Source organism: Lycium ferocissimum, unplaced genomic scaffold, assembly GCF_029784015.1.
Source record: "Lycium ferocissimum isolate CSIRO_LF1 unplaced genomic scaffold, AGI_CSIRO_Lferr_CH_V1 ctg4666, whole genome shotgun sequence".
NCBI lineage: Eukaryota > Viridiplantae > Streptophyta > Magnoliopsida > Solanales > Solanaceae > Lycium > Lycium ferocissimum.
In genome coordinates, this window is record NW_026725734.1 from 28636 (window position 1) to 44813 (window position 16178).

The window sequence follows — 16178 nt, forward strand, 5'->3', positions numbered from 1 at the left end:
AACACACACTTCTGTCCCTCTCATCATCGAGAGGGTGATGGAATGGTTGATGTATCCCTCCATTTTTATTCTAAAGACTCGGAATGATAAAATTTCTTAAAAAAGAAACGTTTTATTCCTTTAGTGAACTATTCAATGTGAATACAAATTAATTGGACCAACAATTTTTTATATTACAGAATAATTAAACAAAAATTAGGTCCTCTTAATCACCTCTTTAATTGACATATCTTCTAGTAAAGGAAAAAAGAAGTTTCTCTTTGTTCTTTTGAACAGATTTTACAGAATTATGTGCTAAGACTAACCTCATTAACCTATAATATAGTACTCTAGCAGCGGCGTACTATCTGCTAAGAGTAGCCTCAATCCATAACATGTAATCATATACTATTACACTTACCTTGATAAAAAGGATGTATAATATGTAGGAGGCTCCTATGGACAGGTGGGACTGAGGCATCTAAAAAGGCTTTATTAGCATGGAATAGGCTGCGTTTTATCTGCAGGTGGACTAAACTTCTTATACATCATAACTTGGAACACGGCAGCTATTTGCAAACTCTTATGGAATCTATACTCTAAGAAGGACAAGTCGTGGGTACAATGGGTCCATTCCAACTATGAGAAAGGCAGAGCAGTGCGCAAGATGCAAGCCAATACAGCTTCTTGGCTGCTTAGGAAGATTCTGAAATCTAAACAAGTACTAGAAGGTGTTGGCTATATAGAGGCAGATCTGGTCCAAATGCAAAGTTTCTCAATTCAGATGATGTACAAGGTAATTAGAGGCAACTTCCAAAAAGTGACTTGGAGGAAACTAGTGTGCAACAATTAGGGATCACCTAGGTGAACTTTCATGCTCGGATTGGCAACACACTGAGAGTTTGTTAACTAGGGATAAACTGGCACAATGGGGACTCATTGATGATGCTACTTGCCCCTTGTGTCATACTACCAATGAGACTGTATCACACCCACCTTTAGAATGCACTGTATCAGCAGGGCTGTGGAACAGGTTGTTAAGATGGCAAGGGATCACTAGATCACCTTTGAACTGGCAGAATGAAGTTGACTGCGCAACAAGACAGTGCAAGAGTAGTAGTAGTACAACTGACATATACAAAATGACTTTGGCAGGAACAGTATACTAAATGTGGCAAGAGAGGAACATAAGAATTTTCCAGCACAAGCAGAGAAATGAAGATGCTAGTGCTAGAGATCCATTGTAGAGGAAGCATTACAAGAAGACTTAGAAAACTGTCTAGTTTGAATTTTCTATCCTTAGCCTAGACTAGTTACTGGATTAGTGGTTCTGATGTAATAGGATGGAAGGATGAGGCTGTTTAGCTCAGACTTCTAATTAGTCTTGGAAACTTGCTTTGTACAGATTACTTTGGTAAATAAAGTCGACAGTTATTAGCCAAAAAAAAAAAAGCATGTATAATATACTATGACTATATACATCTGATATAGTACTAGAGCATTTACAGCAGTGGGGCGGTCCTACAGCTAAAATTAGACATGTGTGCACTGTGGGAGCTACGACCCTACAATAGCAATTTGACATCGCAAGAATGCATGCATTATATGGTTTCATGGTACACACATGTTTCAGTAACAATTCACGAATCAAATAGATATCGAACACTCTTTGCAATAAAGCATTAAAGAACAACAATTTTGAATTCATGTTCAAAATGATATGGTTTACATGGAAATCATCGTGTCACTTACACGCATAGTCAATCGACTGTTAGCCCACGCATGGCTAATTATATACTTTGGCACTCATGGCCTTTTTCAGAAAGTTCGTATAATGAAAAATATTCATACACACTTAATCGAAACACAACAAATTTTTTGATGCAATAGTTCACAAAACATTTTATTAAGGGAAAAGGGTCAAATATACCCCTCTACTTTGTTTTATTAGTTAAATATACCCTCCGTTAGTGAAAGTTAATAAAAATACCCTTGGCGTCTTCAAACTTCACACTTATGCCCCTATTTGGATGGAAATCCCCAAATCCTCTCAAATTACCCAATTTCAAAAAAATTACCCACTTTTTTTTGTTGACCCGCCCCGCCCGACCCGCCTATCATCATCATCATCAAGCTCTAGCTTCATCTTCTTCCATGGAGAAAAAAAGAAAAAAGCAAGAACACACCCAAATGATAAAATCCCAAAACAGATATTATGTAAGACAATTAATCGGCGATGTAGGCACACCTTTAGAATTAGAAATCACTATAAAAAACAGAACCAGACCTGGTATGGCTAAATAAAAGTGTGGATGGCGGCCTGAAAAAGTTTGGGTTGGTTTGGAGGATGAAAATTCTCCACTCAAGGGAATATGAGAACGTCCCAAACAATTGTAAGCACGGTAGAAATTTTTTGCATGTGATGATGAATTGCAGAGTTCTAGAAATGCAAAAGGCAGCTAAAATCAAGAACAATGAAATCAGAGTGGAAATGGATGAGGTAAGGGGTAATAAATGAGATACTTTTAATTGCAATCAAATAATATGCTTATGAGGAATGAACGAACCACACGTTCATTCTGGGAGTTATTCGTTATAGGCTCCAACATACCTCTTTTAAACTATTTTACTCTGTTCTAAGATGAGCATTTAAGCCATCAAAATCTTTAACTCTGCTATGGGATGGACAATTAAGTCATCAAAACATTCAACTCCGTATAATCTAACATATACATGAAAATATGCACTGGTAACTTAACTAACTTAATCTTATTGCAATAATCATTTCATACTCTTGACAATCCATATAACAATTGTAAATAATCATACAACATATGTATGTATTAGATAACACACACAACATTAATACTAGCTATAACCATAAGCCAGTTCCTATGTAAAGCAGTATTCAAACATCTCTATTAGTGTTGGATTTTATCACTTGGTGCAGCCAGTACTTGGATTTTATCATTTGAGTGTGTTCTTGCTTTTTTCTTTTTTTCTCCATGGAAGAAGATGAAGCTAGAGCTTGATGATGATGATAGGCGGGTCGGGCGGGGCGGGGCGGGTCAACAAAAAAGTGGGTAATTTTTTTGAAATTGGGTAATTTGAGAGGATTTGGGGATTTCCATCCAAATAGGGGCATAAGTGTGAAGACGCCAGGAGTATTTTTGTAAACTTTCACTAACGAAGGGTATATTTAACTAATAAAACAAAGTAGAGGAGTATATTTGACCCTTTTCCCTTTTATTAAACTCATATAAAATAACTGCACTAGTAAAGGGTATAATATGGGAAGGAAGTAATGAACAGGCGTCTCTTGCCAGCAGAATTTACCAAAGGAGAAAAAGAAACAAGAGAAATGGTGTACGCACTATGCAGTGATATGATTTCTGAAAAACAATAACTTTAGAACCCTCAGATATCGAAAATTGTCTCTGATGTTCCATGAGCAGTTATGGCTATATAAAACTAGGAAGTAGAGTATAAAACACTGAAGAGGTTAAAAATCTGACCATGAGATAGTAAATTAAACAAGTTAGAGGCTTCACGAGCAGTCTTGTCACATAACTCAACAGAACATCCAGAAATAGTCACCCAAACTTGCAGATCTATTATAATGTTGAAAGCGATATCGAGCCAAATATTTGAAATAGTTCTACATCAACTTTGTAAACAAAGAGGATTCTTCCTCATTAAATATGTCAAGCAGTAATACAGTGATATACAAATAAGAGCAGTTAAGGTGGCCTTACTGCAAATAGAAACACTGCACAGGCAGAGTAAGAGCCTTCCCCTAGTCCCTTTTGCAGGCGAACGGAACTGCATCTATGGGGAAGCCAGAAACCAAAAATTCACGAAAAAGGATGGTGATGCTGCAAACCAGCTTAAAAATGCCATTGCTGTAGCTGACATAAATCTCGTGCAGTGGTTCACTTTACATTTGTCAAGATCATTGCTAATAAGAACTGTAATTCCAGCTGATGCACAGGCGGCAGCAAATGTAAGAGTAGAAGTGATCTGCACCACAGAGGAATCACAAACCAAAGCGATCACATACTAAAAAAATCCTTCTACAAGTGCACCATTAAAACTTCTTTTTTACAGGTGCCCCATTAAAATTCAGTAGATCGCCAATGATGTGTATCAACATTCCTTACAATAAATGAATATAAACATTATGCTTGCAGCTGGATATAGCAGAAAACAGAGGGGGATTCAAGATTTGAATTTTATGGGTTCCTACAACAGCTTCAAGTTAATACTATAATAATAACGGGTTCACAGTCAAATATTTATAGAAATTTAGTATATTTCTTACTATATATACAAAGTTAGAACAAAAACTACAGGGTTCACGTGAACTCATGACCAGGCTTCTAGATCCGTTCCTGGCAGAAAACTGACCAGATTGACCTTAAGAGTAGAAGTGATCTGCACCAAAGTGGAATCATGAACCATAGTGATGATCACCTACTAAAATCATTCCATATGTGCCCCATTAAAAGTCAATAGGTTGAAAACAAGTTGTTTAAACAGTCCTTATTTAAAGGCCAAACCCATCGACAGACACTTGTGGTCGTCCACTTCTTTCACTTGAGCACCTGAAGTGCCCCTTGTTCCATTTAGACACTTCAGGTGGGCACTCCCTGTTCCTCTTAGACACTTTTGTACTATCAATCAAATATATAGTGTGAGTGTAATACACTCGCCGATGACGTGTCAAAACAGCGAATTAAATGAAGACATGTGGCATATATACTAAAAATAATTATTAAAGAATAAAATATGAGTAGAAAAATTATTTTAAAACTATTTAGTAAATTAAAAAAAGGAGCAAAAAAAAAAAAAAAAAAAAAAGAAGCAACCTATTTTCACCCCCACCCACCTAACCCCTCCGTCCTCCACCTGCCGTTCCCCCAACCTCACCCTCTTCCTCCATGTTTTTTTCTTACAGATTCATTTCATTTTCAACAATGATTAATTTATCAAGCAAGCAATTCCAAAGAAAAAACAGCAAACCCAGACGAATGGCTTTTGCGGGGAAAATTTTCTGATCGAAATATTTGAAATTTCACCTTCAAGCTTCATACGAGCTTCAATGGAGTTCTATGAGTTTTCAAGTTCAAGTTCAACAATATTTCAGTTGGTTTTAGCATCGAGTTAGTTCAAACACAACTCCACTTTAGTTTCAGATTCGACATGCAATAGAACTCCAAAACCAATACTCAAGTCGAAGCTCCGTCGGCCAACAATGGCGGATTTAATTTTTTGCCCGACATATGCTTCAAACCTGATGTAGCTTTCATATTTTCAGCAGTGAACACCGATGATTCAAAATTGCAGAATCAAAACTCTTGCAGTGAACTAGACAAGACCAACAGTGATAGATTTTTTTGTAATTTTCCAATGATTTTTTTTTTCAATTGATGTAAAAGAAAGAGAAAATGAAAAAGAAAATAAAATAAAATAAAAATACGTTTTTTAGGTCTTCACGCGCCTGTTTGCTGTGCAATTCACCCAAGTTGCCAGGTCAGCAAAAAGTGTCTAAATGACACAGTCTAGCCCTACCTCAGGTGTCTAAATGGAACAAGGGGCACTTGAGGTGTTCAAGTGAAAGAAGTGGACGACCACAGGTGTCTGTCGATGGGTTTGGCCTTATTTAAAACATATGCATATTGCATTGGCTTACATACCCAGCTCAAAAATCTCGGAAAACAACCTAATCAAGGGTATGGAGAAGTGGCCGTTCAATCTTGTAAACTATACATTACGCTAGGGGTTACAATGTATCCAAAAACAGACGATGCAAAAGATGATCCAATTACTTCTCCCAATCAAATAATAACTACACCTGCTCCATATATTCCCCTCCTACTCTGCTCCGTTCATCTAATGTTGTTAAGTACTTGTCTTTTAAAGCACATTATGGGGTCTCTAAAACTAGACGTTCTACAAATCTCAAACTTATCCCTACCCGTATCTAATATAAGTGTAACAACAACTAACCTTAGTGCCAACTAGTTGGATTACCGGTTCATAAGAAGTAAAGGTTCTTGTAAGTTGGGTCAGCGGTTCCAGTGCCAGCTAGTTGGATTAACTGTATGGATATTTTTGCTTCCATTACACAATCGATGTTTTGCTTCCATTGTGTTCAAATCTTAGCTAAATCCATAATGGTTACTAAAGATAGAAAGTCTTTTGAGATAATTTCCACGTAAGAGATTTCAAATCTACCTCATTTCTTTCTAGTTTCTACCATCTTTAATACCACGCCTAAAGACTAAATTTGGTGGTCTAGCTAGAAACTGATCAAACGACCTTCAATTTTTATATGTTAAGTTGGGATTGGTTCGATTATAACAAGGTTGAATCTTGACTTTATTGATGATCAACTTAAGATAATCAATCAATCCGAAATCTATTCAATTATGTCCACAAACTAGAATGGTTCTCAGGTATACACTCATCCACCATCGAACGTCTAATTAGAATTACCTATTTTGGTGGTGCAGATAATATTATGATTATCTAAGTATGACTTGGACAATACCTATCTCGATTATCTTGACTAACACATTTCGTACCAAAAAGGACATGAAAAGCTAAGTGGAATTCTAGAAACTAATTTCGATCAAGATTTAGTACAAACATCAACAAGAACCCATTTATGCCGCAACATTCAAAAGGCTATTCGGCACTTCACCTACCTCAATTAATGCTTTGAACAATAAATAGGGCACTAATGAGGAAATTGCACATAGGGGATAACATGAAATAATTAACTTAACTTTAATACATCATGATCCATCAATTATGCAACAATAAAGTCCACTCAATCACAGAGTTCAATTTCCAAATATACATAAGCTTTAACACAAATAACAACTAAAACAAATAGTGAAAGGTAAATGCAAAGTTTCACAAATATTGTCTTTACTCCTTGAAATAGCTTGAACTGGGGACAAAACTTGGTAAAAGTCTCCTCCTTAGCTTGAGTCTCCTATTTCCGGTAGGGACATTTTCCCTAGTGAAGGAAGCTGGGGCTTTTGCCCTGGAGATTTTTACAATTGCTGTTTCAAGAAGGACCAAAAGTTCCATTTAAAGAAAAAAAACAAAGTAAGGACCAAAAGTTGTGAATCTTACTTTTACCCTCGTCTTTTTATCACAGTTATGATTTGTATTAAACTTGTTTGTGTCTTTGGGAATTTGAACTCCATTATGGAGTAGAAAATTGGAATATTGATGGATCTTGAAGTATTAATTTAAGGTCAATCTTTCTTATTCTATCCAATGTGTGATTCCCTATTACTCCCTCCGTCCCACAAAAGATTGGCACTTTTCACTTTTCGAGAGTCAAACTTTTTAATTTTGACTGTGTGTTTGAACATAGAATCTTTAATTTTTTCGAAATGAAATTTACATATTTGGAAACTAAATAAAAAGTACTATAAGTCACCATAATTAATAATTTAAAATATTGAAAACACATGAAAAAATTACAGTCACCATAATTAATAATTTAAAATATTGAAAGGATATGAAAAAATTACAGTCAAAGAACAACTCGTTTGACTCTCGAAAAGCGAAAAACGCCAATCTTTTGGGACGGAGGGAGTAATATCTTATTTATGGTTCAGGGTATTTATTGAGGTAGGTGATGGACCTTTTCACTTTCGGTACCGCACCCGTGTCGACACGGCATGGGTGTGGGTGTGGGATCCGTACCGGATATGGTCAACCAATATTGGGTACTTTGACCAAAAGCGACACAGAAATTCGGGGTAGATACAATGATTACTATAATTAAAACAAAAGCTAAGGTGAAATTGAAAGAAATGGAATACCTTGTGTGTGGAGGAATATAATGAAGGGGTGGGATGCCTTTAATGATATCATTGCTTTTAAGGTCGGGATTGGGAGTAGAGTTGGTTTTTGGGGGAAAAAGTGGTGTGGAGTTTTGGTGCTTAAGGACGAATTCCCGAAGTTGTATAGAGTCTCTTGCCAAAGGGAATTGTCTGTTCAGCAAGTTAGGGGGGACATAAAGGGATGGGCATTTTCAGGGTTTGAGGTTTAGAAAGAATTTCAAAGATTGGGAGGTGATCGAGCTTCAAAGATTGCTAGATTTACTTCAAAGGCAATACGAGCCAGTTTACAGACCCGATGCTTTGAGTTGGGAGTTGGGAAACAACAAATTGTTCTCGATTAAGTCCTTCTATAAGAAACTTCTGGTTAGGGCAGAGGTTAGTTTCACTCATGCCTCGGTTTGGATCCCCTAGGTGCCAAGGAAGATGTGCTTCTTCGCGTGGTTAGCTACTAGAGGGGTGATATTGACGGCGGAGAACCTTAGGAATAGAAAGGTTGTATGCACCAGTTGGTGTTTCCTTTGCAAGGAGACGGGTGAGGACGTGAACCATATTATATTACATTGCAAATTAGCCACGAGGTTATGGGAAGATATCTTTAGATGGTTTGGCGTTTCTTCGGTAATGCCAGGTAATGCCAAGAATAGTGAAGGAATTGATGTTCAGTTGGAAGAGTTGGAAGAGTGGAGATAGAAGAAGATGACGTAAGGCTTGGCAGGTTACACCACTTGCTTTAATGTGGATCATTTGGAAAGAGCGAAATAGGAGAGTTTTTGAAGGGGTGGAGATGAGCTATGCTCTTTTGAGGAGTAGTCTCTGATCCCTTTTTTTTTTTTGGTGCACCTATGTAGTTCCTGTTTGTATAGAGGATTGGGCATCTTTTGGAGAGAATCATTTTTTGTAGGTTTCTCCTCGTGGTATATGATATACCGCTTGTATACGGCCAAGTTGGCCTTGTTATTATTAATCAAATCTTTTACCTGATCAAAAAAAAAAAAAGAAATTTCTATGTCAACTTGTTTCCTTATATCTTCTTTTAGGATTCTCCTCTTGATCAATATTTCTCCTAATAATACCTTGTAAGTTTTCCACATAATGTTACTATAATTTTAGATATTTGAATTATCTTTAGCCGTATACCCTCACCGGTATCCGTATATGGATCCATACTCCCCGATCTTAAAATTTAGATCATGAACGATCCGACTCCTAGATCCGCACCCGAGTCCGAGCAACTTAGGTTGTTGTTGATGGGTTTGCATAAAACCTTAATCGAAAAATAAGATTTAGTTTTTACAATTCCATTTAGCTCCGTATAGCATTTTTTGATTGTTAGCTCTTCATAACATTTTTAATGCAGCTCTTAATCTTAATCGAAAGGAGCGGTTTTGGTATTATATTAATTGTAGTAGTCAAGATAATAATAGAGATGTCTTGCACTTCCGTGGAATATAGCACGTGTTTAATTCATACTCAACGCATAGTCCAATTACCGAAAGGGGTGATTTTATTTAGACGTACTATACAAACAACAACAACATACCCAGTGTAATTCCACAATTGGGGTCTGGGAGGGTAGGATGTATGCAGACTTTAACTCTACCTTCGTGGAATAGAGAGGTTGTTTCTGATAGACCCTCGGCTTAAAAGAAATGTAACCGATGCAGAAACATAGGAATCTAGACATACTATAGTAGATAAGTATTCGTAAGAAGTATTCTAATTAGTAAGAAGAATTGAATAAGGATAAATTTACTTAATCAAGTGAAGTCAAGATTCCCAGCCTTGTAATAATCTATGTTGCTCAGACTCTTCACCTTTAGTGTCGCACCCGTGTCGACACAACATGGTTGTAGGCAGGGGATCCGTACCCTATTTGGTTAACCAATTTTGGGTAGTTTGGCCAAAATCGAGGGAGAAATTCCAGACAGATTCAATGATTTATGTAATCAAACAAAAGCTATGGTGAAATTGAAGAAAATGGAATACCTTGTATTATAGAAACTTCTATGTCACTCATTTTTCTTTTATCTCCTCCATAGATTCTCCTCTTGATCAAAATTTTCTCCTCAAGGTTTCACATAATATCTCATAATTTAGGTTTTATAACTCTATTTTTGATATTTGCATTATTTTTAGCCGAATCCCCGCACCCGTATCCATACCTAGATCCATATCCACAATCTTAAAATTTAGATCATGAAGGATCCGACCTCTAGATCTGCACCCGTATCGGACATCCGCACCTGAGTCCGAGCAACTTAGGTTAAAATTGACTCATTTTCAACTTAGCATTCATTCCTTTCTTTGGCTTTTTATTAAGTTTAATTTAATTGTTATTTAGCTACACCAATTACCATACCTATTACAATTTCTCATATAATGATCAAGCAATTAATTTGTTCATTTGAGAACCAATCCCGAGTACGATAACTTGTTTGGCTTAGTACATAGTTTACTCCCTGAGCTTATAGCCAAATCCCTTTGACATACCCCTGCTTCACGGGCAACCTTTTACACACCAAACGTTTCACGAATTATGTCTAAGCACAAGGCTTTTGCTCTGCTGGCACTAGCGTGTTCTAGCACAAAAGGGGAAAGTGAACTCAATTCATTTTGTGTTTGAAGCCTTTTATGGACGCAAGGCGTAGCTTTTTCATTTTCATTTTTTAATCATCCTTTTTTTTTTTTTTTTTTTTTTTTTTTTTTTGAAAAGCTCCACCCTATTGGTGCTTTTAGGTAAAAGCCATGGTTGTGGCTTTCTTTTCCAAATGTGGTTAGATTTGTGCTTTTTTTTTTTCCTTTCCTTTTGGTGTAAAAGGAAAACTTTCTTCTCCAAATGTTATGGCTATTAAGCATGGTTTGTTGCTTCTCCATGTTGACTTGTCAGTGGAGTGAGGCCATCTATACGTGCACATCCGGGTGCTTAGTTGCTCGCAAAGCTTAGCCAAATTAAATTGATGCTGCTTCAAAATGTGCTTGAATAATGGACTTCAAATAAAGATTCCTTAATATTTTGAATATTGAATATTTGAAAAATGAGAGAGAGTTCACAACATGGTGGTGGCAACCCTCGCAGTGTGATAAAGCAAGAAGATAGGTGTAGATTTATGATTTTATTCTTTTTCTTAAGTTGATGACACGGGTTATGACAACATTGGTGCGTGACATGCACTCGTTCTGAAAAGGTGGCCAAACACCAAAGTGGTATGTATTAATCACACTTCCTGAAACGTTTATTGTGTAAAAGGTTGTTCGTGAAAAAAGGGCATGTCGAAGGGATTTGGGTACAAGCTCAAGGGTCAATTATTTATTAAGCTCTTCTATACTATGATTTGACTTCTACAAGGAGAATTGTACACGGTTACTTAGCACTCATCATTTCTGCATACATACCCATACGACCATCCTCATTTTGATGCATATTATTGAAAAGTTTGTCATAAAAACCCGTATACAAGAGATACACCAAAAAAAAAAAAAAAAAAGGTAGAAATCCATCAATATATAATTATTATTTTTTTATGACAAGGGAACCCGCAGGGCGCGCTACCCCGGGTGCGCACGGGGGTAAACCCGACACGTACGATAGCTCGCAAACAACACAGAAGAGATAACCCGCACTAGGCAAGCCCCGTGCGACAAGCTCGACCCAGAAGGTACCAATATATGGTTCTGTACAAATAAGGCACAATCTTCTATAGACAAAGGAACCTCAAGACTGCACCAAAGAGAAATAAGGGATAGGAGACTGACTTCTCGATTGTACAAAGTCCATCTCTATCCCTTCGAAAGCTCTTCAATTTCTTTACCTCCAAACGACCCACATGAGTGCTAATGGAGCCACATTCCAAACCCTGCGTCTTCTCTTCCATCTACCGCAATTCCAAGGTTACCATCTTAACCACAGTTTTTCTTAACCCTTACATTTTTCCTAGCACCCTTTACTTAATTATACCCGATTCTATGAATATAGCTAATACTTTTGTCTATCCCAGGTGTATGGAGATTTGTGAAGTTATGCTTGTGATTGTATTAAGCATTTGATTAAAATAGCCTCTTTATCTCTCCTCGATCTCACTATCTCCTATCAAAATTTCTAAAGATTGTTTTGAACTTGGTTTTTAGTCTTTACCCCCTTTCTATCAGTCATATTAGCTTATCCATTTCATTCTATCCTTTCCGCATCCTTATTTTCAGCCAGTCTCCTTCTAAACTGCTCTCTAAGCTCTTTTATTTTTTGATGAAGCGCTGTCTTAGCTCTTTTATACTCTTCAAAGGTTTCTCCATCTTAACAGTTGAAAATTTTCCATACCATTCTCTTTAAGCTCTATTCACCACTTTATTCCACCACCAAGACTTTCTTAATACTTGTTAATTCCCGATGCAGTGGTATCTACCTTAACTTCTCCCATGAATATTAAGGTAAGTTCCATAGGAAAGAATACTTATCTCAAGAGGTATACTTGACATAATCAGTTGAAATATAGCTCACGCCTTGGCTCCATATGAAATACAGGAGGAGGAAACTCCAAAATATTATCAGGGAGACAGATCTCAACGAGACAACCTAATAATTTAGTTAACATGTTCCCGTTTTACTTGGATAACTTAGGGAGAATAATGTCCAACATAACAATTTTGTAAATCATACTTTTCCTCAATGGAGTACACTACCCTGGTGTTATTATCTCCCTCACCAGACTATTTCCAGAAATCAGATAATAGAGCATGTTATAAGTAATAACTTTGTAGCGAAAAAGATTACAATATGTTGAATGGAGAAATCACAAAGAACAATAGGGTTCATAATTGATGCATAATCACTTGTCATCGACACTATCAAGTTACAATGAAATAAAACTAAATGCAACACATTCAAAACCACTTCACCCATGTTTTTCAGCTCATTCTATAACTCCATGAAATTGTAGAAAGCATCATAATGTCATCAACACCTATCATCTATCATCCACTAGTAGGAAATTCATCATCACATACAGTGATGACAATGTAGAAACATATGGTGCTACCATAAGAAGCTCACTTCCTAACTGAAATTAATTCACTTGAACAGAAGGGAAACCACCAAATAGGTTTCAACCTGCCTCTAGTTTGACATCATGAAGCAATTTGAAAACCTAAAGTAACATACGGGAAGACATTTTTGGTAGAGAAGAAAGGTTGATAACTGAGAACACAGAAAGCAACCCCACGGATGGATGGTCAATATATTTGCAAAAAGATGTTTCTTACCCCATCACCAACGGCAAATAGACTGACAACTGCTGCATTTCTATAACTTCTTTTCACCAATATTGCATATACATCAGCTATAGCAAGTACAAGGCTCCATATGATCTGTAATCCAACAGCTGCTACAAGGTAGCTGAAACAAACAAGGGCGCGAATCCAGGTTAAATTCCCTTCACGGAACCAATTTTGATCAGTAAAAGATAATTTTATTAAAATGTCAAATGGATACAGATCCCTCAAATCTGAAGGGAATCTAAGAATTCCAGTATCGCATCAATGTCATAATCAGAAGCATTGCTTATATTTTAAAACTCAGAATACATCTATTTTTCACAAACAAAATATGTTCCTTCCATGAAAGCACCTTCGACTTCCTGTCCAATCCCTTCTCAAACTAATGCAACTGCGTTACAGGCATATGAACACAACATGGCACATACGCGAAATGGCAAAAAAGAACAAGTAAACGGAGGTGCAACTAAATCCAAATCCCAGCTATTTGCTGGAGAATATGTGTTCAGTAAATTTATTGATTAAACAAACACTAAGGTGTGCCAGAAGTAGGACAAACTAACAATATTATCTCCAACTTAATCCATCGAATATTTACACCGTCCATTTGATAATAAGAATACAACACAAAGCATTCAGCTTACTAACTCTCCAAACAATAATAGTATCAAACAGGCTTCATCAAATGCACAGAATCCCTAAACCATGATTTCTACCGGTTGCTTTTGAAGATCCTACTTAATGAATCATTGATCAACACGAAAGTGCAAGTAAGCTAGAACAAAAACAATTCAGCTCAAAGCACGAGGCAAGCACTAAGAAACGAAGTTCCTTTCGGAACTAAGTTACTCTTAAGACTTCCTAACACACACACCTGCTACACATTTAGCCTTTTCTTTTTCTTCTCCATTCTTCATCCATATTTCTTCAATTTATCAACATAAAATTTTATACTCCCTCCGTCCCAAAATAAGTGTCGTTTTAGCTCATTCCACGCCCATTAAGAAAAACAATAAATAAACGGTATAGTTTCCTGAGTTACCCGTATTTCTTAGATGTTTCCTGGGAATTGAGCACTATCAACAAAAAGTAGTTCTTTAATACATGGGTATAGTTGGAAAATTTACTACTCCCTCCGGTTCAAAAAGAGTGTCCACTGAGCCATTTGCACAGCCCTTAAGAAAATACTAACTCCTAGAAAAAAAATAGGTAAATTGACTAAACTACCCCTAATTAAATAAGTGTTGGGATATGGTCACCTAACACTTAATAAGGACAAATCTAGAAAAATAAATTAATTCTTTATTGATTTGGTAAGTGAACACTCTTTTTGAACCAAGAAAAAAGGCTAAGTGGACACTCTTTTTGAACCGGAGGGAGTACTATTCATTGTCTTGAATTCCTAGGGGACATTTATTTTGGGACAAATTTTGTCTGCTAAAGCGACACTTATTTTGGGACAAATAAGGGTAAAATTGGAAGAACATCATTAATGTCTTCTTGATTATGTAAAACACCATTTATTTTGGAGCAAATGAAAAGGTAAAAACACTCCTTATTTTGAAACAGAGTGTGTATAAAGCTATAGTTGGAAACAATTACTAATTTTTATCTTGAAATCCTAAAGCGACACTTATTTTGGGACAAATTTTGTCTCCCATAAAAAAGTCTATTTTTTTGTAACCATAGATTTGGTGGTTTTTGCGTGGTTACGTATTTCATTTCCCTATTATACCCCCACCCCACCCACCTCCATCACACCCTAACCCCCACCACCCCTCGATCACACCCAAACCACCCACCCCACCAACCCCCTACCTCTCTGTTTTTTCCACCCACCACCACCCACTACCCCCACCCATTATCCCTCACAACCCCACCACCGCCCACTGCTACTTTCTATCATCAAAAAAGTTTTTAAAACAGTAGTAATATGATCAAACAGATGGAATATAAAATATATAGACCGTCACAAGTTATGTATGTATGAATACCTGAAAGCAGTAACAGTGGGGAAATCAGAGGTGGTAACCATAACACAAATAGAGATAACAGCAAAAACCAACTGACAGAGTCGTAAAATAAGGCTGCCAAGTGTACCAGGCATGCCTTGTATATCCTTCATCCTCACTCTCGGTGCACCTATGATCATTGGTGCTATAGGCACTGGGTGCACCGCTGGCCTACTCATCATGTTTTTCTTAATCTCTCTCTCTCTGTGAGTCTGTGTTTTACACTTTGGAATAAATGGAATTATAGATTAAGACATTTGTGAGGATTTTGTTAAGACAACCCTAAAAAGGGATTGGGAAAGGCAATGGAAAAGGAAGAGGTGGAGGTTTGTTTTCTTGTTAGTTTGGAAACTTTTGAGTTTTGAAAGTGTTTTGTTATGGAACTTGTGACATTTGCCCCCTTGTTTTGGAAAACAACAAAACGCAAAATACATGAACCTTAAGACACATTTTTACTACTCACTTTGATCCGAAATAATTGAGGTTTTAAGTTTAAGCATATGGATTAACAAATTGACTAACTCCTAAAAGTTAAGAGGGCTTTTGATTAAGATCCCCTTAATTATGATTTTTTTTCTTTTTTAGATTGACATAATTATCATGGGTATATGAGAATGTGTTAAGAGCAAATTTGAAAAAGATAACAAAGAGCCTGTTTGGATGGGATTAAAAAAAAGCGAAAAATTATAAATAAAACTTAAAAAAAAAAAAAATAAGTTGGGGGAAATAGCTTATAAGCTAAAAAAAATAAGTTGGGGTAGCCTAACTTCTTTTTTTTGTCTTATAAGCTGTTTTCAGCTTATAAGTTGCTTTAGATAAGCTAAGCCAAACGGGCTCAATTATTTTTTGGGCTTATTTTAAGCACAAAATGGATTTAAGTTCGTATACCCAAACACTCAAAAAAAAACGAAAACGACTTATAAGCAATTTATAAGCCAATCCAAACGGGCTCTAAATATCTTTTTGATAGATTAAAACCTCAATTCTTTTGGATCAACTTTTAGAGGCTAAATCCTCAATTATTTTAAATTGGAAGGAGTAGTACCAAAAAAAA

The 16178-nt window shown here is 36.5% G+C and overlaps 1 protein-coding gene across 1 annotated transcript; it reads right to left on the minus strand.

Moving 5' to 3' along the window:
• Window positions 1-3569: 3569 nt before the first annotated feature.
• Window positions 3570-15522, minus strand: LOC132044500 (CASP-like protein 5A1). Its single transcript, XM_059434993.1, has 3 exons — window positions 15107-15522; window positions 13101-13233; window positions 3570-3999 (listed from the first exon to the last, which is right to left on the minus strand). Exons 1-3 carry the CDS (start codon window positions 15304-15306, stop codon window positions 3808-3810), a joined length of 525 nt encoding a protein of 174 aa, XP_059290976.1. The 5' UTR covers window positions 15307-15522; the 3' UTR covers window positions 3570-3807.
• Window positions 15523-16178: the final 656 nt, after the last annotated feature.